Source organism: Petaurus breviceps, unplaced genomic scaffold, assembly GCF_028583685.1.
Source record: "Petaurus breviceps papuanus isolate PSGF00001 unplaced genomic scaffold, PetGlider_PUasm1.0 90792, whole genome shotgun sequence".
Lineage (NCBI taxonomy): Eukaryota > Metazoa > Chordata > Mammalia > Diprotodontia > Petauridae > Petaurus > Petaurus breviceps.
In genome coordinates, this window is record NW_027187347.1 from 8,573,474 (window position 1) to 8,598,686 (window position 25,213).

At 40.6% G+C, this 25,213-nt stretch overlaps 2 protein-coding genes across 5 annotated transcripts in view; one reads left to right on the forward strand and one right to left on the reverse strand.

Moving 5' to 3' along the window:
- LOC138147392 (OX-2 membrane glycoprotein-like) overlaps positions 1–25,213 on the forward strand; it is a 175,999-nt gene that overhangs the window by 115,721 nt on the left and 35,065 nt on the right. The gene's annotated exons all lie outside the window — the stretch shown is intronic.
- The window catches only part of BTLA (B and T lymphocyte associated), a 44,173-nt gene continuing 32,756 nt past the window's right edge, over positions 13,797–25,213 (reverse strand). For all 3 annotated transcript variants that reach the window (XM_069069836.1, XM_069069837.1, XM_069069835.1), the window contains one exon: positions 13,797–18,046. In XM_069069836.1, the coding sequence (XP_068925937.1) occupies positions 17,750–18,046 (297 nt within the window). In that variant the 3' untranslated portion in view covers positions 13,797–17,749. The remainder of the gene's footprint in view (positions 18,047–25,213) is intronic.

Here is a 25,213-nt window from a genome sequence, read left to right on the forward strand (position 1 = left end):
CCCACCCCTTGGTGTTTTGTGATTGGGCAGTGGGTCAAGAGGTTTATTACATTCTCTGACCCAGGAGAAGGCTATATAATCTCTGATGTGAGACTGCTTTGGGGCTCACTTTGAGAAGTGTTGTGTGATTTGACCAGATGAGACTCTGGGAAGCTGTGGAGAACCGCCCCTCTCCCCCCCAGCCCTCTGGCTTTGAAAAACCCAGATGTTGATGCTTCCCTATCTGGTAACTGTGATTTGGTATGGATGTGATGGTTGGACAATTGGAGGCCTGTCTGCTTGAAATGTTTCTGTCTGTATACTCTGAGGTTCAGAGTGCTGACCTTTTCCCCCTGAACTAGGTAAATGATATGTTTGATTGATTAAAACAAGATTGTTAACCCATTTTGAGTTGCTCTCCTTTAGAAAAGCAGATCTAAGAACCTGTATTAGCAGCCACCCTGGGGATGCTGGGGTGTTTGCTGCTACAAGGGGGAAGGCAGGGCAATTGGGGTTAAGTGATTTGCCCAAGGTCACACAGCTAGTATGTGTTAAGTGGAAACTTTTGAAGTCCTAGATAATGTAAACCTTCCAGAGTCTGGAAAAGGGGTAGAGTCACACCTTCCTTCTGGCTCTCCTTTACCAAACAACCTAATGAACTTTTTTCTAAAACTATTTCAGATTCTGGGGTTTGATCTCATGAACAGTATGATCCATTTTCCCCATCAAAAGTGGGGATTAGTGTCTTAACTGCGGGGTCAAGTGGCTTCAGGTAGGGCCAGGCCTTAAAAGGCTAGAGCCTGAGCCTTTGTCAAATATCCAAAGGCAACAAGAAACAGGATCTCATGGGCTTTTGGGGTGTGATCTGCATTTTTGTGGATGGAACATCTAAGTCATTGAGACCACAGGTCATTTGAGTGTTTGAGTGTTCAGGAGCTGGGAGAGGTGAGTCTCAATAATACAGGCTCATGAAGCCTACAATTATCTGCTGGAAGCTGCCCTCTTCTTGAAGCTTGCCAACTCTGGCTACTGTGAGTATTTAACCTCTACCTGTAGGTTCAGCTCTGATCTCTGCTCTCAGACCAAAACAACAACAACAACAACAACAACAATAATAATAATACCTGACAATTGCAAAGCAAAGTGGTGTTTGAGGTCTGAGAGGGAAGATCATTACTGATAGGGGGTATCAGGGAAGGTCCCATGGAGAAGGTGGGATTTGAGTTAAGCTTTAAAGGATAGGTAGGAATTCTACAAGGGGTGAGGTGTGATGAACAGCATAAAAAAAAAGAAAACCCCCCAAATAGGCACCAAGTTAGCAAGCATTTACTCAGCCCTTACCATGTGCCAGGCACCATACCATGAGCTAAGGATAGAAGTACAAGCAGAAAGACAGTCCTTGCCCTCAAGGAGCTTACATTCTTTTTTATTTTTTTTGGAGGTTGTTTTGTTTTGTTTTAATTAATTTATTTACTTTTAATTTACAACATTCAGTTCCACAATCCCTTGAGTTTCAAATTTTCTCCCTCTCCCTCTTTTCCTCCCTCCCCCCTATGCTGGCATGCAATCTGATATAGGATCTACAAATACCTTCACACTAAACTTAGTCAAGTTGTGAAGAGTTATAACCAGTGGAGTGAACAACGAGAAAGAAGGAACAAAACACAAAAGAGAGAGAACAAGTCGTTTGCTTCAATCTGCATTCAGACTCTGTAGTTCTTTCTCTGGATGTGGATATCCCTTTCCATCATGAGTCTTTTGGAGTTGTCTTATAACTTTGTACTGCTGAGAGGAGCCCAGTCTATCAAAGTTAGTCATCACAGATACGATGTGTCTGTAATTGTGTACAAAGTTCTCCTGGTTCTGCTCAGGGAGCTTACACTCTAAAGGGGGAAGATATTACAGAAAAAGGAGCTGAAAATGGGGGACAGGGAGGGAGAAGGTACCCACATGGGGACAGTTTCATGTACAATCATCTCTTTTATTGGACTATGTTGTGGAAATGCTTGTTTTATTCCATAAGTTAAAAATAAAATTTAATAATAAAAAAACAAACTTCAGTGGCTCCCTCTTGCCTACAGGAGCAACTTGAAAATGCTCTGTTTAGCATTCAAAACCCTTCATAACCTAGCCCCCTCCTATCTTTCCAGTCTTCTTACACTTTAATTCCTGGTGCATACCAGTGACTCTGGCTTCCTGGCTATTCCACAAACAAGACATCCCATCACTCAGCTTTGGGCATTTTCTCTGGCTGTTCCCCCTGCCTAGAATGTTCTCCCTCCTCCACTTTACCAACTGATCTCCCTGGTTTCCTTTAAGTCCCAACTGAAATCCCCACCTGCTATGGGAAGTCTTCTCTAAACCCTCCTAATTCTAGTGCCTTCCCTCTATTAATAACTTCTTGTTTATCCTGTATATAGCTTGTTTGTGTATATTTATTTCTTGTCTCCTCAGATTATGAGCTCCTTCAGAGCAGGGACTTTTTCTTTTGTTGCGACCGCAGCACTTATCACTTTACCTGACACATTAATTTTTATGGATTGATTATTGAGAGAAAAATCAGAGAGCTTCTGGACTAACCCTTGCAAGCCATATGGCTTCCTCTTCTATTGCTTCAGCAACCAAACAAATCAGAGGTTCTCAAAGTGGGAGATACCACCCCTCTGGGTGGTAGCAACCTGTGGTGCAATTGGGAGCTGTTAAATAAAAATAAGTGGGCAGTGGAAACATAAGGAAAGAAGAGAAAAGAAGAAAATTTTGAAAAACCATACATGCTTCATCTGTTGTGTAGTGGAGTTAAAGTCATAGTGATTACATTATTTTCCAAATAAACATACAAAATATAAGCTATAACTGATCAGTGGACAAGTCCACTGACAGGTCTTAATAAGCAAGTGTTGGCAGGTGAGCATGTAGAGAGCATTTTTCGGGAAGTTCAGCTTGCATCGACAGTAATATGTGCATGTAATGATTTGTTTATAGTACAACACTATAAGGTTACATTGCAACATCAAAATTTTGATGCAGAAAAAACACAAATTTACAATAAATCATGAAATTTTAGATGCATTTTTTAATTTTATGTATTTTTTTAAATGACAATTTTTTAAAAGAGTTAAAGAAAGTAGATTTTCAGGGGGACACTGAGTAATTTTTTTAAAGGGGGCAGTAGTCCAAATAAGTTTGGGAACCTCTGCTCTAGCTGCTGCTGCTACCCCAAGCACTGACCCAGCATTCCTGATCCCATCTCCTCCCACCAACCTATCCCCCCTCTGGGTGCAATTCTCTACCCCAAATGACATGCTCCTCCCTCCCTCACCCACCTCTGACTCAGTCCCTATGGCCTTCACTCAGTTCCTTCCCTCTGGCCTCCCATAATCTGCATCCATCCAAGCTGAGTGGTACTACTGCAGCCTAGTCCTTGGAGAGAGGAGAGGGAGAAGAGCTAGTGAGAGCTCCCCTTCTACCCCCAGACTTCTGTAGCTGTCCAAATAGGTTGGCTTCTGCCAGGAACCCTCAGGACAAGAGAAGCCCAGCTTCCACTAGCTGTTTTGTATACCATTCAATGCCATGCTGTGTGTGTGTGTACACATATATAAATATATATGCATAAATATATGCAAACATATATTACTATACACACACTTTTGTGTGTGTGTGTGTGTGTGTATTTCCTGTTTAGGAAAATTTGGGGCCCCATATTGAACTTAGAGGATCATAATATCCTATATCTAAAGCCCCTCATTTTACAGATGAGGAAACTGAGGCTCAGGAAAATTAAATGAGTCACCCAGCATTAGTCAGGTTGTCAGTGACACATCTCATCACTATCATCCTTCTGTAGCTGCTTCTCACTGTGTGGCTTGGGGGAGTTTCTTGCATACTGACTTGTTGTCTGTTCTATATTCAAGCCATTCTGGTACCTACCTTTGGGAGTGGGGTCCCAGGTTACTCCAGCCAGTTCTACTACTTTAGCATCAAGCCTTACTATTCCTAGCACAGATGATGGAGGTGTGTTCATCCTTTGATGCTGTAGCTAGAGGTAAGGTTCAGGCCCCATTACCTTCATCTCTGCGACATAAACATATATTTGTGCTGACCAATGATTTCACTGAAGTAGAGAACTCCTAGTGAGTTCTGGTTCTAGAGAACTCCTAGTGAACTCCTCTACCAATGCTGATCAGCAGCTTACAATCTTGCAGACGATCCTAGGATATTGTTGGTCAGTCTTTTCAGTCATGTTCAACCCTTAATGACCCCATTTGGAGTTTTCTTGGCAGAGCTACTAGAGTGGTTTTCCCTTTCCTTCTCCAGTTCATTTTACAGATGAGGAAACTGAGGCAAACAGGGTTAAGTGACACAGCTACTAAGTGTTTGAGATTGAATTTGAACTCAGGTCTTCCTGACTCCAGGGCTGACACTCTATCCATTGTGCCACCTGGCTGCCCTATCCTAGGACACTGAGAGCTAGTAAGTGTCTGAGTGTGGATTCCAGGTCCAGCACTCTACTATACTACCTAGCTGCCCAAAATTCAACTTACTATGTCCTATTCTATAAAATTCCCTTACCTAGATAATTTACCCCAAAGGAATTCCTAGAGCAGGGGTGGGGGACCTGAGGTCTCCAGGCCACATGTGTCCCTCTAGGTCCTCAAGTTCAGCCCTTTGACTGAATCCAAACTTCACAGAACAAATCCCCTTAATAAAAGGATTTGTTCTGTAAAATTTAGACTCAGTCAAAAGGCCATACCCAAGGACCAAGAAGGCTTCATGTGGCCTCTAGGCCACAGGTCCACCACCTTTGTCCTACAGCAACTTAGAACCTCCCTGAAAATTGCATGTAAGTAAGAAATAAAAGTGACTTTGATCAACCAGACCCTAAGTACAGCAAAGTTTGCTTTTTTTTTTTTTTTCAGCATTCTGGTATTGACTTTTAAATTCTACAATCTAGAGAAAGCTATTGGAAGCTCAGAAGCCAAGGGTCACACTCCAAAGGAGAAACATGATCTCTCCAGCAGTAGGTAGGGTTAAACTTTTAGAGTTCAAGCTGTGAGCCCTTCCACTCAGCATGCACTTGCCACCCCACCTCCAGGTGTGGTACCACCTCCTCTCTACCTCAGTGTTTAAAATCGCCACTTCAAAGTTAGGTAAGGATGACAATATGTTTGCTCTCATTGTTGACAGTGGCTCCAGAATGTGCAAAGCTGGCTTTGCAGGAGATGATGCCACTTGGGGTATCTTCCCTTCCAGGCCTGGGAGCCCTAGACATCAGGGTGTGTTGGTGGGTATGAGCCAGAAAGACTTTACAATCTCCCTGTGCATTTTATGAGATTGTTGCCAGTACTTGGGGCGGGGGTGCGGGGAGCTTTACCTGTTCACTGACTTAAGACCAGTTCAAAATAAAAGTGTACATACTAAAGAAAACAACAAAAAACCATTCATAGTTCATTCAGGTAGAGACCTGCTATCCCAGTTCAAGAAAGCTTCTGCCATTGGGATTTCATTAGCACTGAAGAGGGATTCAAGGGGGTAGAGTTGAATTCTGCTGTGCACCTATGGGTTGGCTTATGCAGCCCTGCTAACAGAACATGGTGGACAGCGGCACAGGTTAATGAGGGAGTCAATTACACATTAGGGATTAGTGGCCTTTTCTGTTGTTAGTTCATCAGCTTTTACTTCCTTAGGGTTCTACGCCTTGGAGATGCTCAAATTGCTTTGTCTCTTCTTCATGACGGCTTTGAGAAGTTGTGAGGATCAGAAAACATGTCTAATCTTCTGTTTTATTGGCCACATGACCAGAAGTGGTGCATGAACTTAAAAAATATTTTTATATTTGTATTTCAATAGAATTAGTTGCCTCTCTGATCTATGCATTAACATATTATTCTGATAAGTAATCCTTAGACTTCACTAGACTGTCAGACAGTTCTATTATTAAAAAAAGGTTAAAAACCTCTGAGCTAATTAAACATTAAAAATTAAATGATTTTTTTAACTGTTGAATGACCTCGGTCTCATTTTGGTCCAAAACTAAACCTAAACTAACAGATCTGACTTATCAGGCCTGTTTATTACAGACAATTTTGGCAAGTTTCCTGAAGGATTTAATTAGGGGGAAAATGTAAAGAACAGGGCATTCTAGAGCAAAAGTTCTTAACCTTTTTTGTGTCATAGATGCCTTCTCAGAATAATATTTTAAAATGTAACACAAAATAATATGATTACAAAGGAAAACAATCATATTGAAATATAGTTATCAAAATTCTTTTAAAAAATGTGTTTTAAAATTCATAAACCCCAGAATAAGAACCTTGTCCTAGAGTATTCTGTGTCTTCTCCCTCCAAACATTATCTGCCAAATGGGCATAATAACATCTACATGATTTAGTTTACCAGGTTATTTCATGAAAAGTGCTTATAAATCCTTAAAGTGCTACATAAATGTGACATTGTTACTGTGCCTGTGACTGAGGGGTCACAACAAGATGATACCATGCTCAGTGAACATCTAAAATAATAAATAATAGCTTAGAATATTAGCTTAGTAACTGCTTAGGGTGTTGGGCAGAGAACAATCTCTTAGTCACATAGACTATTTACTTCTCTTTACCAACCCTCCTCCTCCTCCTCCTCTTCCTCCTCCTCCTCAGATTAGCACTGATTTATCTTCTGATTCAGATGTCATTGTTTCATAATAAAGCAAAAATTTATATGAAACAGGTGCATGATGATGTTCTCAGTGGTGATATTTGGGGTTCTAATCTCAAGATGATTTCACCATATTGTGTGACTTACCTCCCAACTCTACCACCATGGGAAATGAATACTGTTTCATCTGAAGCCCTTGGTGTACCACTGATTGCCCAGGCTCAGCTTATGGATCATGAATGATGGTCATTGGTTACTAGATAGATTTCAGAGGTGGAAACAAGATGATCAAGTAAAGACAGAGACTCCCCTGAGGTCTCCCCCAAACTCCTCCAAATACCTTTTTAAAATGACTAAACAAATCCTAGAGCAGCAGAACCCACAAAAAGATGGAGTGAAATACATTTCCAGCCCAAGACAACTTGGAAGGTTGGCAGGAAAGGTCTGTTGCACCAGAGTGAGAGAGAAGCACAGTTCAGTGCAGGCAGGGACCCAGCAAACTAGAACAGGTCCTGGGTAACTGAATCACTTGCAGCAGTGGTGATTTCCAGATCTCTCAACTCACAGGTGCCAAAGACAACTTAGAAGGTCGATAGGAAAGGTCTGGTGCACTTGGGTGAGAGTGGAGCACAGTCCAGGGCAGGCTACACCAGCACAGTCTGCGCCGGTACAACCCTGGCCCTAGACAAACAGGATCAGGTCTTGGGAGTGACTGGATCAGCATCAGCAGTGGCTGCTCCCAGATTTCTCAGCCCATAGATTGTAAGGAGGTCAAACAACTGGTCAGAAGGAGATTACAGGGGTCTCTTTGCTGGAACTGAGGCAGGACTCTGTTGCTTCGCCCATACTCAGATCTAGGTGACAGTTCTGGGTGGCACTCCCAGGGTGAGGAGGAGGAGCACACCTGGTGGCCCCAGTGGAGAGAGGGAGCTCTCCTCACAGTGCCAGGGTAGAAAAGAATGCTGTGGTTGCTCACAGACCAGAGAACAGGCCAGGAGAGGAGAAGACACCTCTCTTTATATGATATCACCTTGGAAGAAATGAAAACTTACAGAAATATCTCTGCAAATAACTGCAAAAAACCTCTGAAGCTTAGAACAGTATGCCCTCCACACTGGAAGCTGAGCCCTATGTTAATAGAGTTATAAATCTAGACTGGAGAAATGAACAAACAATGGGGTTGGGGGGAATCTCAAATTATAGAAGGTTACTATGGTGACAAGGGAGATCAAAACACACACTCAAGGGGCAGCTAGGTGGCTGTAGCAGCAAGCACCCCAAGCGTCCTCACGGTTTGCAGCTACCACAGGTTCTTAGATCTGCTTTGTTAAAGGAAAGCAACTCAAAATGGGTTAACAAGCTTACTTTAATCAATCAGACATATATCGTTTACCTTGTTCGGGAGAAAAGGTCAGCACCCTGAACCTCAAAGTATACAGGCATAATTACCAAGACATTAACAGATCAAGTAGACAGATTTCCAAACTGTCCAACCATTACATCCATACCCAGTCAACATCTGGGTTTCCACATTCTGGGTTTTTCAAAGCCGGGGGACTCTCAACAATGGCTTCCCAGAATTCAGATCAAATCACAGAACACTTCTCAAAGTGAGTCCCAAAAACAAAGCTACACATCAGGGCTTATATAGCCTTCTCCTGGCTCAGAGAATGTAACAACCTTATTGACTCACTGGCCAATCAAGAAGTATCTACTGAAAAACAAGCCTCCCCCACCCCAGGCTTCAGGTGCACATTAGCCTAGGGGCAGGGAAGATCTTTAAAATTTACATTCTTATTACAGTGGCGCAGTGAATAGAGCACTGGCCCTGGAGTCCGGAGGACCTGAGTTCAAATCCAGCCTCAGACACTTAACACTTACTAGCTGTGTGACCATGAGCAAGTCACTTAACCCCAACTGCCCTCCAAAAAGCAAAAACAAACAATAAACCATACACATACACGCACACACTCATAAGAAGACAACAAAGTCAAAGCTCCTACATACAAAGCCTCTAAGAAATTGGTCTCAGGCCATGGAAGAGTTCAAAAAGGATTTTGAAAATTAAGTGAAATGCAGGAAAAACTGGGAAGAGAAATAAGAATGATACAAGAAATTCATGAAAAATGAGTCAACAGCTTGGTAAAGGAGACACAAAAAAATACTGAAGAAAATAACACCTTAAAAAATAGACTGGGACAAATTATAAAAGAGGTCTAAAAAGCCAATGAGGAGAAGAATGCCTTAAAAAGCAGAATTGGACAAATGGAAAAGGAGACCCAAAAGCTCACTGAAGAAAATATCTTAAAAATTAGAATGGAGGGGCAGCTAGGTGGCGCAGTGCATAGAGCAGTGGCCCTGGAGTCAGGAGGACCTGAGTTCAAATCTGGCCTCAGACACTTAACACTTACTAGCCATATGACCTTAGGCAAGTCACTTAACCCCAATTGCCCCTCCAAAAAGCAAAACAAACAAGCAAACAAAAAAATTAAAATGGAACAAATGGAAGTGAATGACTTTATGGGAAATCAAGAAAGAATAAAACAAAATCAAAAAAATAAAAAAAATAGAAGACAATGTGAAATATCTCATTCGAAAAATAACTGACCTTGAAAATAGATCCAGGAGAGAAAATTTAAAAATTATTAGACTATCATGATCAAAAAATGGGCCTAGACATCATCTTTCTTTTTTTCAACTTTTTATTTTTTTTGCTTTTTGGAGGGTAGAAGGCAGGGCAATTGGGGTTAAGTGACTTTCCCAAGGTCACACAGCTTGTAAGTGTGTCAAGTGACTGAGGCCAGATTTGAACTCAGGTTCTTCTGACTTCAGGGCCAGTGTTCTATTCACTGTACCACTTAGCCACTGATAGACATCATCTTTCAAGAAATTATCCAGGGAAATGTCCCTGATGTTCTAGAGCCAGAAAGTAAAATAGAAATTGAAAGAATCCACTGATCATCTCCTGAAAGAGATCCCCAAATGAAGACTAACAGGAATATTATAGCCAAATTCCTAACTTTCCATGTCAGGGAGAAAATATTGCAAGCAGGCAGAAAGAAACAATTCGAGTATGATGGAACCACAGTCAGGATAACACAAGGTGTAGCAGCTTCTACATGAAAGGATCAGAGGACTTGGGATATGATACTCTAGAGGGCAAAGGAGCTAGGATTACAACCAAGAATCACCTACCCAGCAAAACTGAGTATAATCCCTCAGCAGAAAAGTGAACATTCAACGAGACAGAGAATTTCCAAGCCTTCTTGACAAAAAGACCAGAGCTGAAAAGAAAATTTAACTTTCAAATACAAGACTCAAGAGAAACATAAAAAGGTAAACAGCAATGGAAAATCATTAAGGGAACTAATAAAGTTAAACTTTTTACATTCTTACCTGGGAAGAAGATATTTGTAACTCATAAGACCTTTCTCATTATTAGGGTAGTTAGAAAGAGTATATATAGACAGAGGGCACCGGTGTGGGTTGAATATGAAGGGATGATATCTAAAAAATGAAATTAAGGGGTGATAGAGAAATGTACTGGAAGAGAGAGAGGGAGAGGTAGAACAGGGTTAATCATCTCACACGAAACAGGCAGGAAAAAGCTTTTACAGTAGAGGGTAAGAGGGTGAAGATAAGGGGGAACTAGTGAACCTTACTCTCATCAGAATTGGCTCAGAGAGGAAATAATATGCACACTCAATTGGGTATAGAAATCTATCTTATCCTACAGGAAAGTAGGAGGAAAGGGGATAAGAGAAGAGAAGAGGGTGGGGAGGTATGATAGAAGGGATTGATTGATCGTCTTGTTATTGAGTTGACATGGGTGACTAGGAGATGAGTAGTTTCATGGGTGATAGGTAGTCTAAAGGACATAGGTCAGCATGACATACTGACATATTTGCTCATTTCTCTGCTTGTATTTTCTGTTTGCATTTTCTCCACTTTCAAGGTGCTGACCTTTCCCCTGAACTAGTGAATGTAATTTAAGTAAGGTTGTTCAGCCTTTAAAAGTGTCTTTCTTTAGAAAAGCAGAATAAAGAACCTGTGTTAGCAGGCCATTATTGTGCTACCACAAGAATCTACCTAAAAGATCCCAAAACAAGAATATTACAATAATTATACCAGTATTGGAGTAATAGAATCTCAGTGTTAAAAGGGACCTCAGATGTCAAATCAACAAGCATTTATTAAGTGCCTACTACATGCTGGGTATTGTGGGGATAAAGATCCATTACTAACCAGGAATCCCATCTCTGACATTCAGGCCAAGTCATCATTTAGCTTCTACTGAAGATTTACACTGAGGGGCAGCTCTCAGATCCCACCCCAGCTTGGACAGTTCTGATTGTTAGAAAGTCTTTCTGTGCATCTATTCACCCTCTGCCTTTGTGAAACTTCTGCTTACAGAGATATTACAAGCCAAATGCCTGCTACTGTGGGTATTTTTCTTTTTACATCCTCCCCCTCAAATCTGTCAGGGTAGGAAGTGAGGGAAAGTGACCCAGAGGATCAGATCCACCCTCATATTTTTTCCAACCCCTTCTTTTGAGGTTCCTATGGCTCTATTGAAGACAATTTATGCAAAGTAGGGCAGTGGGTTGTGAAAAAAAGGATGGGTGGGAAATATGTTAAGTGTGAGTTTACTTCCTGTTAAACTTTATGCCACAAGATCTGCAGCTGAAAGTGGTTAAAAATTAAATGAGATTGAATTGTGTGAGAGATAGGCTGAAAGTAATGAATGCAGAAAACGTTGGTGGTATCTAGGCCTGGCTGACTGGTATTTGTGCTATCTGTAACTTTAGCCTAGAAGCTTCGAGACTGGATCTCTCTCTTTCTTGTGGTTTTGTCTCTTTTACCTTAGTAGAGCGAGGGGTCAAGATGGGGTCAAAATCCTTCTTTTGCCCTAAGCTTTCTCAGTAGATCGGTCATTCTCAGAAGAAATGGAGGTGGAGAATATGGCATTTCCCAAATCCTTTATGCCCTATGCCTTTGACTGCTATTTTCCTCTTACCCCACCTCCTTATTATACACATACATATATATATATATATTCATATACCCATATATATGTATACACATATATGCTTATGTGTATGCATATATAAACATACACTAACACAATGTGAATGTATATTAATATGTTTGTGTGTATGCATACATATAGGTGAATGCATGTACTTATATTGCACAACTATTTAGACAGGCACATGTGTGCATATAAGAATATTATATTTTTATATATGTATACATGCTTATGTATATACATGTGTGTGTATGTATTTGAATGTTACAATACCACATGCAGTAGCTCATGCTATCACCACTGGCCTATCTGTACATGTATATATGAATGCATTACATATATACATAGTAAAAAGATCACAAACATGTTTCCTCCACCTAAGGGTGCCATCCAACCCATTCTCAGATTCTCTTTGTGGCCTTAGGTAGGAAGTAAAGAAATAGTTCAGAATTTAATTGATTCAATAATAAGCTTGTTGATCGTGACCTGTGTTGAATACCTAGTCACTTTTCTGAGTGCTTAATCTTTATTACCCACAGGATTGCTTGGAATGCTGCTGCTGCTGCTGATGATGATGATGAAGGCTAACAAGGACATTACAATAATTATCATAGTTTTAGAATCACAGAATCTTGGTGTCAAGAAGGACTTTAGATATTAAGTCAAATCAAGCACTGAATACAGTTTTAAGGTTCACAATGCACTTTCCATATATTATCTCATTTGATCCTTACAATAACCCTGAGGTAAGTAATTCTAAATCTCTATCTTATTGATGAGGAAACTGAGGCTGAAAGAAACTAGGTGACTTCATAGGAGAAACTTATGATAATTGGAGCCATCTGAAATCGGAATGGTTTCCCTTAGGAAGGCTGTGGGAGATACTGTAGAGGCAATTTTTTTTTTTTACAGCAATCGGATTTAAGTAACTTGCTCAAGGTTACCCGGCCAGTTATTTCTGGGTGTGGTGCTGAGTGTCTGAGCCCGGGATTCGATCTCCAGGTCGTCCCAACACTGGAACGGGTGCTCTTACTCGCTGAGCCACCTGGCAGCCCCAATGTAGAGGCAATTTCAATGGAGGAATAGATTGGACTAGATGACCTGTGAGATCCCTTTGCAACTCAGATTGTGTTAGTAGTCTGTTTTAGAGTCTGACAAAAATACCTCTATAATAAACTCCACAGCACGTTGTTTCGTTGTGAAATAGAATTTTAGGAAAATGAACACTCATTGTTTGGGATCACATTCTCCTCCAGGACCAACAAAAGAGCCAATATTTAGCTCTCTCATGAAACAGATGAATATAAATTCTGCCAGACTTGGAGGAAAGAGAAAGCTGCTCCACCCACACCCCACCCACATTCTTCTCATGCTCTTTCCTCCCTCAGACATCCGTATGCACTTGGTTTGCACCTCCCTTACGTACTCAGCTTGCTCTGGTTTGTAGTTTAGCTCTCTGTGTCTGTGACCTGTTTCCCCTAGAAGGGGAAGCATCACGTTTGCTGAAAAATTGAACCGAATCAGAGACCTCCTCTCTTTTGCGGCAGTGTTTGTCTTCCTGCATAGTTGATGGTTCCCATTGTTTGAGAAGTTGGCAGATTCAAAGTGGGCATGGAGGGGGGAAGATAAAACTTGAAGAACAATCTGTTACTTAATGATAGGATAAAAGAAATGGAAAAGCTTAGCTGTCTTGACTCAACAAATAATGCAAATAGGGAAAAATTCATTATCATTGACCCACAGTGATGCACGTCGCAGGCCATCTAGTCCAATCTGCAGTCCTGAAATCTTTCTCATGATAAGTAATCTCAGAACTGATTAGATGTTCTTCAGCAATTTAGAACCCAGGCTACATGGACAGATCTGGGTCTAGTGGACCTGGTATGTAATTGGCACAACTTGTGAAGTCATAGTTTCTTTTGTGAATAAAGTGAAAAAGTTGCTGATGGTACACAAGGTTTCAAATCCCTTTACATATAAGGGCTCTTATTTTGATTCTCACAACTAAACTAGAAGGACAAGAAAAGCAAATATTATTACCCCCCCCCATTTTTTCAGGTGAGGAAATAGAAATTCAGAGAGGTTAAATAAATAGAACAAAACTACAGTAGAGCAGGTATTCAAGCTAAAGTCACTTTACTTCAGGTACAATTAATGTGCTCTCCACAGAACCAGGTTGAACTCAAATAATTCACAACTTAAGTTATGTGATCAGCAGTTTGTCTATTACATGGATTCTTGACCTGGGATCTGTGAACTGTCAAGAAATATATTTTGATAATTATAATTATAAAATTGTAATTGTATTTCAGTATAATTGATTTCCTTTATACTCCTATGTAATTTATTTTATGCATTTCAAACCATTACCCTGAGGAGTCCATTAGGCTTCATCAGACTGCCAAGGGGGTTTATGGCACAAAAACAGTTAAGAACCCCTGGTCTAGAGCCAGAAGCCTGGGGCTTGGAGAAGATACATTTCAGTCCAGCTGCTTTAGAGCAAGGGGGTATGGGAGAACCCTGGCATCTCTAGAAGTGCCTCTCTCTTCCCCCTCCAGTGGATCACTTAATTAGTCAATAAACACTTGTTCAGTTATGTCCAACTCTGCATGACCCTATTTGGGGTTTTCTTGGCAAAGATACTCTGAAATCATTGGCCATTTTCTTCTCCACAAATAAACATTTATTAAGCGCCTACCATGCATCAGGCCCTGTGCCAAACCCTAGAGATGCAAAGAAATGTGAAACTCACAATCTAATGAAGGAGAAAACATGCAAAGAACTATAAAAAAATATGAGATAAAGTGTAGATAATCAACAGAGGGAAAGCATTAGAATTAAAGGGTGTCAGTTGGGGCAGCTAGGTGGTGCAGTGAATAGAGCACCAGCCCTGGAGTAATGAGGACCTGAATTCAAATCCAACCTCAGACACTCGACTCACTTACTAGCTGTGTGACCTGGGCAAGTGACTTAACCCCAATTGCCCTGCCCTCCCCGCTCTGAAAAGGGGGGTGGGCATCAGTAAAGGCTTCCTGGGGATTTAGCTGGGGCTTGAAGGAAGTCAGGGAAGCTATGGGAGTGGAGCTAGAGAGGGAGTGCATCCCTGTAATAACTGACAGTCAGTGAAAATGGCAAAATGCCCAGTCAAGAGACAGAGCTTAGTGAACAGCAAGGAAACCAGTGTCCCTGGACCAAAGACTACTTGGGTGGGAAGAGCTGTAAGGTGTAAGAAGACTTTTGAGGCTGAGTGGGAAGGAGCAGTTTAGGAAGAACTTTTGAACACCAAACAGGATTGGGTCCTGGAGACTGATAGGAGTTTATTGAGTAGACAGTCGTCACAAGTCATCTCTTGTGCTTCAGGAAAATCAATTTGAGAGCTGATCACAAGCACACACACACACACACACACACACACGACATGGGGCTCAGCCTGACGGCTTTCAATGAAGGGAAAGAAGCAGGGTCCTCGCCGACCCCACAGACAAGGCTGCAGCAACGCTCTTCCCCAGCTGTCATGACTGTCCAGCCCTCCCTGGGACTCTTTCTCTACTCACACCTACTTTCAGTTTCTACTCCTTGACTTTTCCCCTACACTGCCTACCTCCTATCCCTTCCCTCAACTTAATCACTCTATTATAGAACACCTATTGCACAGACAGGGAAAAGAGAAAGCAGTTGTGTTGTTTTATGTACTCATGAACTCATATAAGGGACACGTAGGTGTGGTGTATAGACTTTTGTATCTGGAGTCAGGAAGACCTGTGTTTGAATCCTGCCTCAGATGCTGATTAGTTGCATGGCCTTGAGAAAGTTGCTTATGCTCTCTTAGCCTCTGTTTCCCCATCTGTAAAATGAGGATAATAATAATAACACGTACCTCATAGGGTCGTTGTGAGGATCAAACGGGATAACATTTTGCAGACCTTAAAGCATTATGTAAATTATATGTATTATTGTTATTATTATTATTTTATTATAAAGTCACCACAATAGAATGAAGCATCTTAGACTATGTCCCAGGGAGCTAATGTCAAGCGGGAGAAGGAGGAAGCCCAGTTTCTTAGTGGAGGAGTTCCTCCATTGGGTGATCTGCCCTACAGCAGCCTGTGCTAGAACACTCTAGAACCTTTGACCTTACTCCTTCACTTTGTGCCATTGCTCCCCTCTTCTGCCTCACCCTGCTTCCATCCACCCAACTGCCTTCTGGGTCCTCATCTCCCCTCTCCCAACTATTTATGCTGTAGTGAAAAACTCCAGTGATGGCTATTATAGGACTATAGATTCAGAGCTCAAAGGGATGTAGAGGTCATTAAATCTAAACCCCTCATTTTACAGATGAGGAAACTGAAACTATTCATTTAGGATTTATTGCACCCAATTTCACAAAGCCTTGTTTGAATGGACCATCTCCTGTGCCATTTTGTTAACAGACTGCTCCACCATTGGTGTTCATTTTCCTGGCATTTTAAAGCTTTAGGGATAGAATACCCCAGAGGGTCCCCAAGGGAATTCCAAATCTATTATTCCATAGCCTAGAGCCTAGTTTGTCCTTCTAAAGACTTAAAATACGCTCATTAAAGTCACTTGGAAAGGTGGGGTCCTTTGCCTCATCAAGTATTAGTTTATTTTCCTTATTTATAAATGTCTGGAATCATTTAGTTAATCTGGAGGCATATTCCCAATATTTCCATTAATAACATCTTTCCTGCTCATTTATTTGCTTATGCTCAAGATCTTCAACTGAATTTTCCTTCTCCTGATATCTTTGGTAATTTCAACCTTTTCCCCTTCATGTTACCTTATTGCTCACTTTCTGATCCCTCCCTTGATTGTAGTTTCCCTGGGGTGTGGATCTCAAAGACAAATCGGTCTTCTTCAAAAGGGGCAATTCATGTTCACTGACCTAAGTGTCTATCCCAAGGGACTTCTGGAGAAACAGAATGGGCCTCAGTTGGATGCTGGGGCTTTGCTTCAGGCAGGCCTGGTAGAACTTCCTGCTTTCCTTCCCTCTGTTCCTTGGTTCTCTACCTGAATATTGTTGCAGCACATAGCATTGCTGACCCAGTCAGGACAAGCTTCTGTCTTGGTTTTCCTCAACTTTGGAAGGAGGGGTGGGTAGAGTTGAATTCTGTTGCAAGCCTGGGAGGGGGCTTATGCAGTTCCAACAGAACAAGGTTTGGGAAGAGATGGAGATTGTGGAGAAAGTACTGAATGAGCTGAGTAGGAGTTAGGTATCAGCCTTCTCTGCTTTTAATTCATTCAGTTTTTACCTTCTTAGGCTTCTTGGTGTCCCAGACCATGGGTGAAAAAATCTGTCCACAGACTGTTTTTGTATGGGCCCACAAGCTAAGAATAGTTTTTGCATTTTTTAAATACACAACCTTTTTTTAATATTAAAAAAAAAACACATTCTTAGCTCTGAAGCTGTACACACACATGCCAACAAACAGGCAGTTGGCTGGATTTGGCAATGGGCTGTAGTTTCATTACCTCTGTCTAGACCATAGTGACATCTGAAATGGTATTATCTCTTGCCCATAATCCCTATTTTGGAGAGGTTTGAGAGGATGCCACCAAATGACCTCTCATTACAGGTTTACTGGGATGAAAATTACTATCATTATTTTGTCTCTGTAGTAGTAGTTGGAGTATACATTCCTTCTGTTTAAGTAGGTTGTAGTGAACTGAACCTGAAAACAAAAGTTCATTTTCTTCCCTAATTTCTTGATGAAAATATCCAAAGAATATAACTTATCAGTCACATCTCTTGGGTAATATTTAGCAAGGTAAAATCCTGTCAAAGTTCTCTTTTTTTTTCCCATCCAAGTATGAAGGCTGACTGTGGTCTAGATCACCATTTCAGGTGAAGAAGTTTGGTTATTCAGAGACTATGAAATTTCCAGTGAATCTCCAGAGGTGTTCCATATTTGTCATGTGGACTCTTGAGACCCAGCAAAGGATGAACATCAATCTCATTGGAGTGTTTAAGGTCAAAGAATGGCATTCCATGGCTGGATTGTCCAATAGATACTTAGTTAATGAGCAGTCAGGCAGCCTCTCCCACGGGAAAGAAAGAGCAACCAAGAAGCAAATTTATTTCCTTACACATATGGATGCATATTCTGTAGGTTGCTCTGTCCTATGTTCTGCCCTCCTTAAGAAGTTCACTCCATTGGTAGAATGGTTCAGAGAAGCATAAACAATACCAGGCTGATTTTCCTCTGAGCCTTGACTAGAATAAACAACTTTGGGTCCCACCTGGACCTTAGGCCGTACATCATTATTATAAATGACAGTTTCAGATGATAAAGGCAGAGATCTAGGTAGAGTGGAGTTGTCTACTGTGCCCTCTTCAGCTTGGTTGAAACCAAAGGGCTGGTGTGGAGTAACCTGCAAGATGAGAGGATGAGTTTTAGCTTCATGTGAGAATATGATAGTTATTAATTATAGCACTGGGAGTGTGGTGATAGAATGTGGTTATTACAGAAATGGGGTTTGGGGGAAGAGTGTGAAATGTGTTCCGTGCTCTAATAATACCTCCAGTGATACAGAAATTCAGGTAGGCAAAGGATAAAGAGGAGTAAGATAAATATTTACTCAGAAAAGAAAGTTACTAGAGTGATCATTTGGGCATTTTTAGTGCTAACAGTATGACAATACACTTAATTTTCCTACATACCAATTTCTTCTCCCTAAGATGAGTGAGTTGGGCATTCTACTTTCATGTATGTTCCTGAACTCTGAAATTACTTCATATGGTTACAATTTGTTTTCATTCCACCTCTCCCACTACCTTATGTCTCAAATCTTCCTCCATTGTAACCTCTACCTCTCAGTTCTTTTTCAAGCTATCGACACTGCACTGGTTACCCTCTCCTCCTCTTCCACATTTTGACCACTTGGTGAACCAGTTCAAGTTCACACTGTCTAATTTTCAGTCTCTTACCCTCCTGTTCTATTGCCAGTCTCTCTCAACCTTGAACCACTCCACTATTTTCATGCCTCATGAAACTAGAGAAAATTACAAAACCATACTGAATGGATCCACTAGAAATTGTTATATAATCTTAAACTGGGCCCTCACTGTTACAAGGCAATACCCTTACACCACCCTAAATGACTCACTCTCCTACTCCTGGTACTAATTTTTCCATTTTTTTCATCCCTCCTCCAACTTCCCACGACTCACCCTCATCCCTGTCCCACTATCTCAACTAAAAATCTTGCCTCATAAATGAATGAAAAAATTGATGGCATTCAGCAAGGGTTCCATTTTAGCCCCTCTTCATCTCACATCACTCAGATGCATTCTACCACCATCTCTCCCTTCACCCCCGTCTCACATAATTAGGCAGCCTTTCTTCATCAGATTGCCCATGCTACCATCTCCGCCATCTTGCTCATCTTCAGTTGATGTCTACTGGCTACTTGCTTGGTGTCTACAAACTTGCTCATGTCTCACCCATCCTCAAAAACAAAAACAAAAACAACCAATCTCACTTCATCTGTCCATCTCTACTATCATCATACATCTCTTCTCCCTTTTGTGGGTAAACTTTTTTCATCTGAAATCAGTGCTGTCACTTCCTTTTCTCTCAACTCTCAGCTTAATTCTCTGTAGTCTGTCTTTTGACATTATCATTCAATTGAAATGGCTTTCTCCAAAGTTATCAATGATCTCTTAATTGTCAAATCAAATGTCCTTTTCTTGTTCCTCACCTTTTCTAATTAGTCTTTGATACCCACTGTCAATCATGCTCTTCTCCTGGAGACTCTTCGCTCTCTAAGACTTTCAAATAGGGGCTGTTTTCACCTTTCTTTGCATTACAAACACTTAGTACAGTGCCTGATACATAGTAGGCACTTCATGAATGCTTGTTGGCTTGTTTATTAGAAGATGATGTTACCATCTAATTTATTGGAAAAATTAAGGCTCCTAATGTAAGCTTCTCTATCAGCTTCCTCTATGGTCAAATCTTTCTCTCTTCACCTTTCTTGCTCTCCTGTGTTTCAGTCTCTTCTACTCCTTTTTAAGGCAAGATTAGCCAGCAATTAACTTCCCTTCCTGTACCTTGGTCTTACCAAATCCTGCTTCATAGAGGACTATCCTCTATTCTCCCTATCATATCTTCAGTCTCATATTTTCCACTGGTTCCTTTCCTTCTGACTACACATTTACTCAGATCTTCATCACCCTAAACCAAATAACAAAACTCCTTCACTCAGTTAGTCAGCTAACTATTCACACTGCCATCCTGTCCCCTAAGATATACTCTGTATTTTTCTGCCTTTGTGCCTTTTATTGAGTGTATACTGCTTGGGATCGTCTCCCTCTTTTGTCACTTATCCTCAGTATCTAACAAATGTCATTTTCTTCTTCTAAATTTCCCTAATCTCTCCAATTGGTGATATATTTTCTCCTCTTGCACTTGACAAATTGATTCTTATTCTGTCCCCCTGACCACCACCCCTTCTTCTAGTCAACATAGTAAGGAAATGTCTAAGTAGCCAGTATAAAGTAGCAAGAGCAGGATGATAGATTGCAAAGGGGAACCCAGAAGTCACGCACAGACCATCCCAAAGGTCAAGGGAGTGTAATTTACAAACTGTATCATATATTAACCAAAAAATCACATCTTGCTAATTAATATGTGTTGGGTCAAGGGAAGCCATCCAAACTTTGCTGTTACAGATTTTTGGTCCTTTGATGTGTAAATCTCAGGCAAGGTCTAGACGTATGCATTAAGACCAGCAGATCACCAAATAGTGCTAATAATTTTGAGATTATGTGGACATTTAACTTTAAAGTTTTACCGACAACTTTGAAAAGGTATGACATGTTAAGGAACCAAACCCAAAGCAACCCAGATAAGAGCTGTCCTATAAAAATAGCACTTCAAACTCCTTTCCTTTAAGCCCTCTTCCATCTCCATCAATTCCATGCTGCCAAGTGCTTACAACTCTAATCAATGGCGATGTGAGTTATTATTTGAGCTTCTTTCCCCTTCTCATCTTCTTCCTCATCACTGCCTGCCTTCCTTTACCAATCTATCCCCTGTCATCATACAATCTTCTCTGTATCCTTTTCAATACTTATCTCTGTATTTTCTATGTTGCTTCCCCCTATACCCTCTCTGCCTTATTAGAGTGCGATTGAAGCACTGTTCCCCACTGCCATAGTGGTCTTTCCCAGGGTACCCAAAGAACCAGACTCATATGCCCCATTTAATAATTTCATAAATTAATTATCCATTCAACCTAGGTTTCACTATGCATCTTTCTAATGTACTTATCATGCATGTGTCATATCTACTACTAGATTGTAAGAACATAAGAACAAAGACTATGACTTTTCTAAACTTTGTACTTCCCATAGCAAATAATGGAACTCATCATATGGTAAATGTTGCCTAGTAAATATTTGTGGAACTGAATTTCTTGAAAGCCTTTTGTTTATGTAAGAGAACCTCTCCTCAATTCTACATACTCTCCCTTAGTAATCTCATCCCCTTCCACTGATTCAAATGAAATCTTCAAACAAATGACTCATATCTCTAGCCTCAACTCCCAACCTCCTGTCCAGCATTTCTGAATGCCTACTGGATATTCTCATGTGTATGTACTGCTGACATCTCAAAGCTAGCACAAACCAAAGAGAGCCTCTCCTCTAATTCCTGAATCACCTCCACTCCATAATGTCCCAGCTTCTTTTGATGGAAGCTTTCTCTTCCCAGTCATTCATATGTAAAATGTGAGATTCATCTTTAGCCCTTCCCTATCCCCCAGGACCCACATCCAAATCAATTGTTGAGTCTTATTAACTCTATAATTGTACTTTCCCCCATCTCTCTCTTCCCTTCTGTTTGTACTATGACCACATTAGAGGAGATCCATATTATCTTCCACAAAACCTATCATCTGGTCTCTTTTCCTGCCATCTCTGCCCCCACAATCTAGGCTGTACAGAACAAACAATCTTCCTAATGTGTTGCTCTGATCAAGACTCTGAATGTTAGAGGTGGAAGGGACCTGAGAAGTCACCTTGTCCTACTTCCCCTTTTTACAGATGAGAAAACTGAGGTTCAAAGACTAGCAGTAAATTGTTCATCATAACACAGCCAGTGGTGGACTTGAGTGCAAACTTTCAGTTTCTTCACTGGATATGAGTCAAATAGTCTCTCTTCAGGATGACTCTAGCAGCAACAGCATACTAGGAACATCCCACTGGATGTAAAAGCCATATTTCTCATCACTCCCTTGCCAAAAGTAAAAAAAAAAAACTTTAATGGATCCAAATTACTTAAAGAATTAAATTTGAACTCCTCAGTATGGAATTCAAGGCTATCCATAATATAACTGCATCTTATTCTCCATTTTTATTCCCCTTCATTCCTTCACTCCAGCCTCATGCAATCTATACTCACTATTCTCTAAACATATCCCCTGCTTTCCTACCTCTGGCTACAATTCCAGGCATTTCAGTTCAATAGCTTTGCTATTCCCTTCTACTTGTAATGGCCCTCCCCACACCTCCATCTGTCAGTGTCCTGTTCATTCTTTAATATCAAACTCAAATATTATGCCCTCCATGATGATTTCCTAGTATCTTCTCTAGTTTCTAAGATTATTAATTTAGAGAGAAAACAAGCAACACCATCATTTTGCCATTGTGGAAAGAGTCCCTGAGTTGAAGTGACTTTTCCAGGGTCATAAGGCTAGAAGATGGCAGAATTAAGATCCAAATCCAGATTGTAGAATGGCAAATTCTCTATTTTTTGTTCTATGCATACTTTACTTCCTCTTTTCAAACCTCAGAGCATTGTGCCCCTCCCTTATGGCACTTTCTACCTTGAACTATAGTTATTTATGTATTTGTCTTGAATTTCTTCCCAGATTTTCTCTGGAAATTTACATTTTTCTGAATCACAAATACTGAGAAAAACAGATTGAAAAATCAGGAGAAAGTATTGTAATTCTCCTGTGAGAAATAAAAGATTAGCAGTCAAAATAGAGGTGTCATGTTACTGGTTCAAAGGAATCCACTGACATTAAGACAAAAATAAATGCAGGAAAGACTGACATGCAAAGTAGAAAGTTAAGTTTGACATTTTTGAGAACTGGGACAGAAGATGTAGAAGAGAAGTAGTCATAATCTAATCAGTCAGTCCTGATTGTTGAGTTTTTGTTGCCATGTTAAGTGTATATTTGTGGCCCTGTGTTATAGGAATGTAAATTTTTAAGATCTTCCCTGACCCTCGGTTAAGTGCACCTGGAGCCCATGGTGGGAGGCTCGTTTTTCAGGAGACACTTTGTGATTGGGCAGTGGGTCAAAAGGGTTGTTACATTCATACAGGTATGGATGTAATGGTTGGACAGTTAGAGGCCTGTCTGCTTGAAATGTTTCTCTATCTTGTAATTTCTGCTTATAACCTCTGTATACTCTGAAGTTCAGGGTTCTGACTTTTCCCACTGAACTAGGTAAATGATATGTTTGATTGGTTAAAGCAACATTGTTAACCCATTTTGAGTTGTTTTCCTTTAGAAAAGCAGATCTAAGAACCTGTGTAGGCAGTCACCCTGGGAATGCTGGGGTGCTTGCTGCTACACCCTGTCTACTACCAACAGTGAGTAATTTTTGAAAAATAAAATAAGCTTATATGTGTAAGATACTTTATACAAATCCTATGAGTGGTACTCCAAGAAATCACAAGTTTTGGAAGCAAAGTAAGTCTTTAAATGGGCAATTTCAAGACTTAGAGTTGGAAGGCATAGGGAAGTGTGGAATGACATATATTGTGATCAATAAGGGAATTTCAGAGTTCACGAACAAGGAAGTAGTGCATGTGTGACTAAATGCAAGAGAAAGGACTTGACCATCTTTGTGTGAGGCTGAGGTGGGGTACAGAAGTAGGTCATGTGAAATAAGTAAATTGAGGAACTGAGAAGTTAGAGGATTTGAGAGAGTTTCAATATGTATGTTGAAGTTCCCTAGTAGAAGGGCAGGAGTTGAAAAGAGAAAGAATTGTTAGCCAGGTACTGACCTTACTATAGAAAGTGGATGAGTGTCCTATAGCCTGATAACAGCTACCAAATTGTGATTGGATGGTAGATATGGATTTAGTGAAGGAGAATGAGGATGTTGGTGCCTGATAGCAGTGCTAATGAAGTATAACAGAGATGCTATGGTTTCTTTTTTCCCCCCTTTTCAAAAAATCCTGACTTTTTCAATGTAAGATACACTTTAGATCTGCCTTTTTTGTTTTTAAGCCTTGAGTTAATTTACTATATGTTTCTTGGGTTAACTTTTCCTGAGCTGGGCCCCTAATGGATGCATGCGTGCATTTTGTACCATGATAGACCTGTTCCTTTGGACTGTTTCAAATAAAAGTCTGACTTAAAACTGAGTATCTGGGTACTAAATTACTCTGGAAAAAATGAAAAGTTTATATGATCTAAGAGTTAGTAATTGCCTTATTTGTTTTGGCTTTCAAGTTAAGATGGAAAATGTTCTTATCCCCAGTGGAAGAAGACAAATAGATACCAGTAGAGGATGTATTCAAGCAGGAAAAGATGATGTATGACTTAAAAATAAGCATCAAGGAAAAGAAGAAATGTTGGAGGGGCCATGAGAAGACAGGTACATTAATGCACTATTGGTAGATTAGTGAAGGGGTTCAACCATTCTTTAAAGCAATTTTTATCTGTACTCAAAAACTCATTAAACTGTGCATAGCCTTTGATCCATGGATACCACTAGTAAGTGATTAAAGAAAGTGGAAAAGAACCCACATACAAAGTTATTTACAGTAGCTCTTTTTGCAGTGATAAAGAGCTGGAAACTGAAAGGGTGACTATCAGTTAGGGAATGGATAAAGAAGTTATTTTTAGGCAGGTGTGAAGGAATTCTGAGTGAGGACAAAAGTGCTCACAAGGCAGTTTATCACTCACAGGAATGTAAACTTGTGTGTGGTTCCTTTGCCCAACAGTCCCTTGAACACACAATGAGACAGAAGATTCAGGCTTGTACTCCAATCAAGAGCCCTTATATCTGGGGTGGCTAGGTGGCACAGTGAATAGAGCACCAGCCCTGGAGTCAGGAGGACCTGAGTTCAAATCTGGCCTCAGACACTTAACACAAAAAAAACTAGCCATGTGACCTTGGGCAAGTCACTTAACCCCAATTGCCCTACCTTCCCCCCTCCAAAAAAGAAAAAAAAAAGAGCCCTTATATCTGATTGTTTTTACTGGGCAAACTTACTGAGTAGCAGGAAAACCTTAGGCTCAGTCAATCAGTGAGTAGTCCATCCTTTGATTTCTACTGGTCGTTGTCGACCAAAAGGACACTGTGATTAGTAAAGTTTACTAATCTTGTACTCCTAAACCCAAATGCAGATGACCAAGCAACTTGTGGGTATTACATAGAAAAGTCACTCAGCGGTCAAACATAGTTTGACAAACATGCATCCGTTAGGGGCCCAGCTCAGGAAAAGTTAACCCAAGAAACATATAGTAAATTAACTCAAGGTTAAAAATAAATTAAGTCAGATATAAAGGATA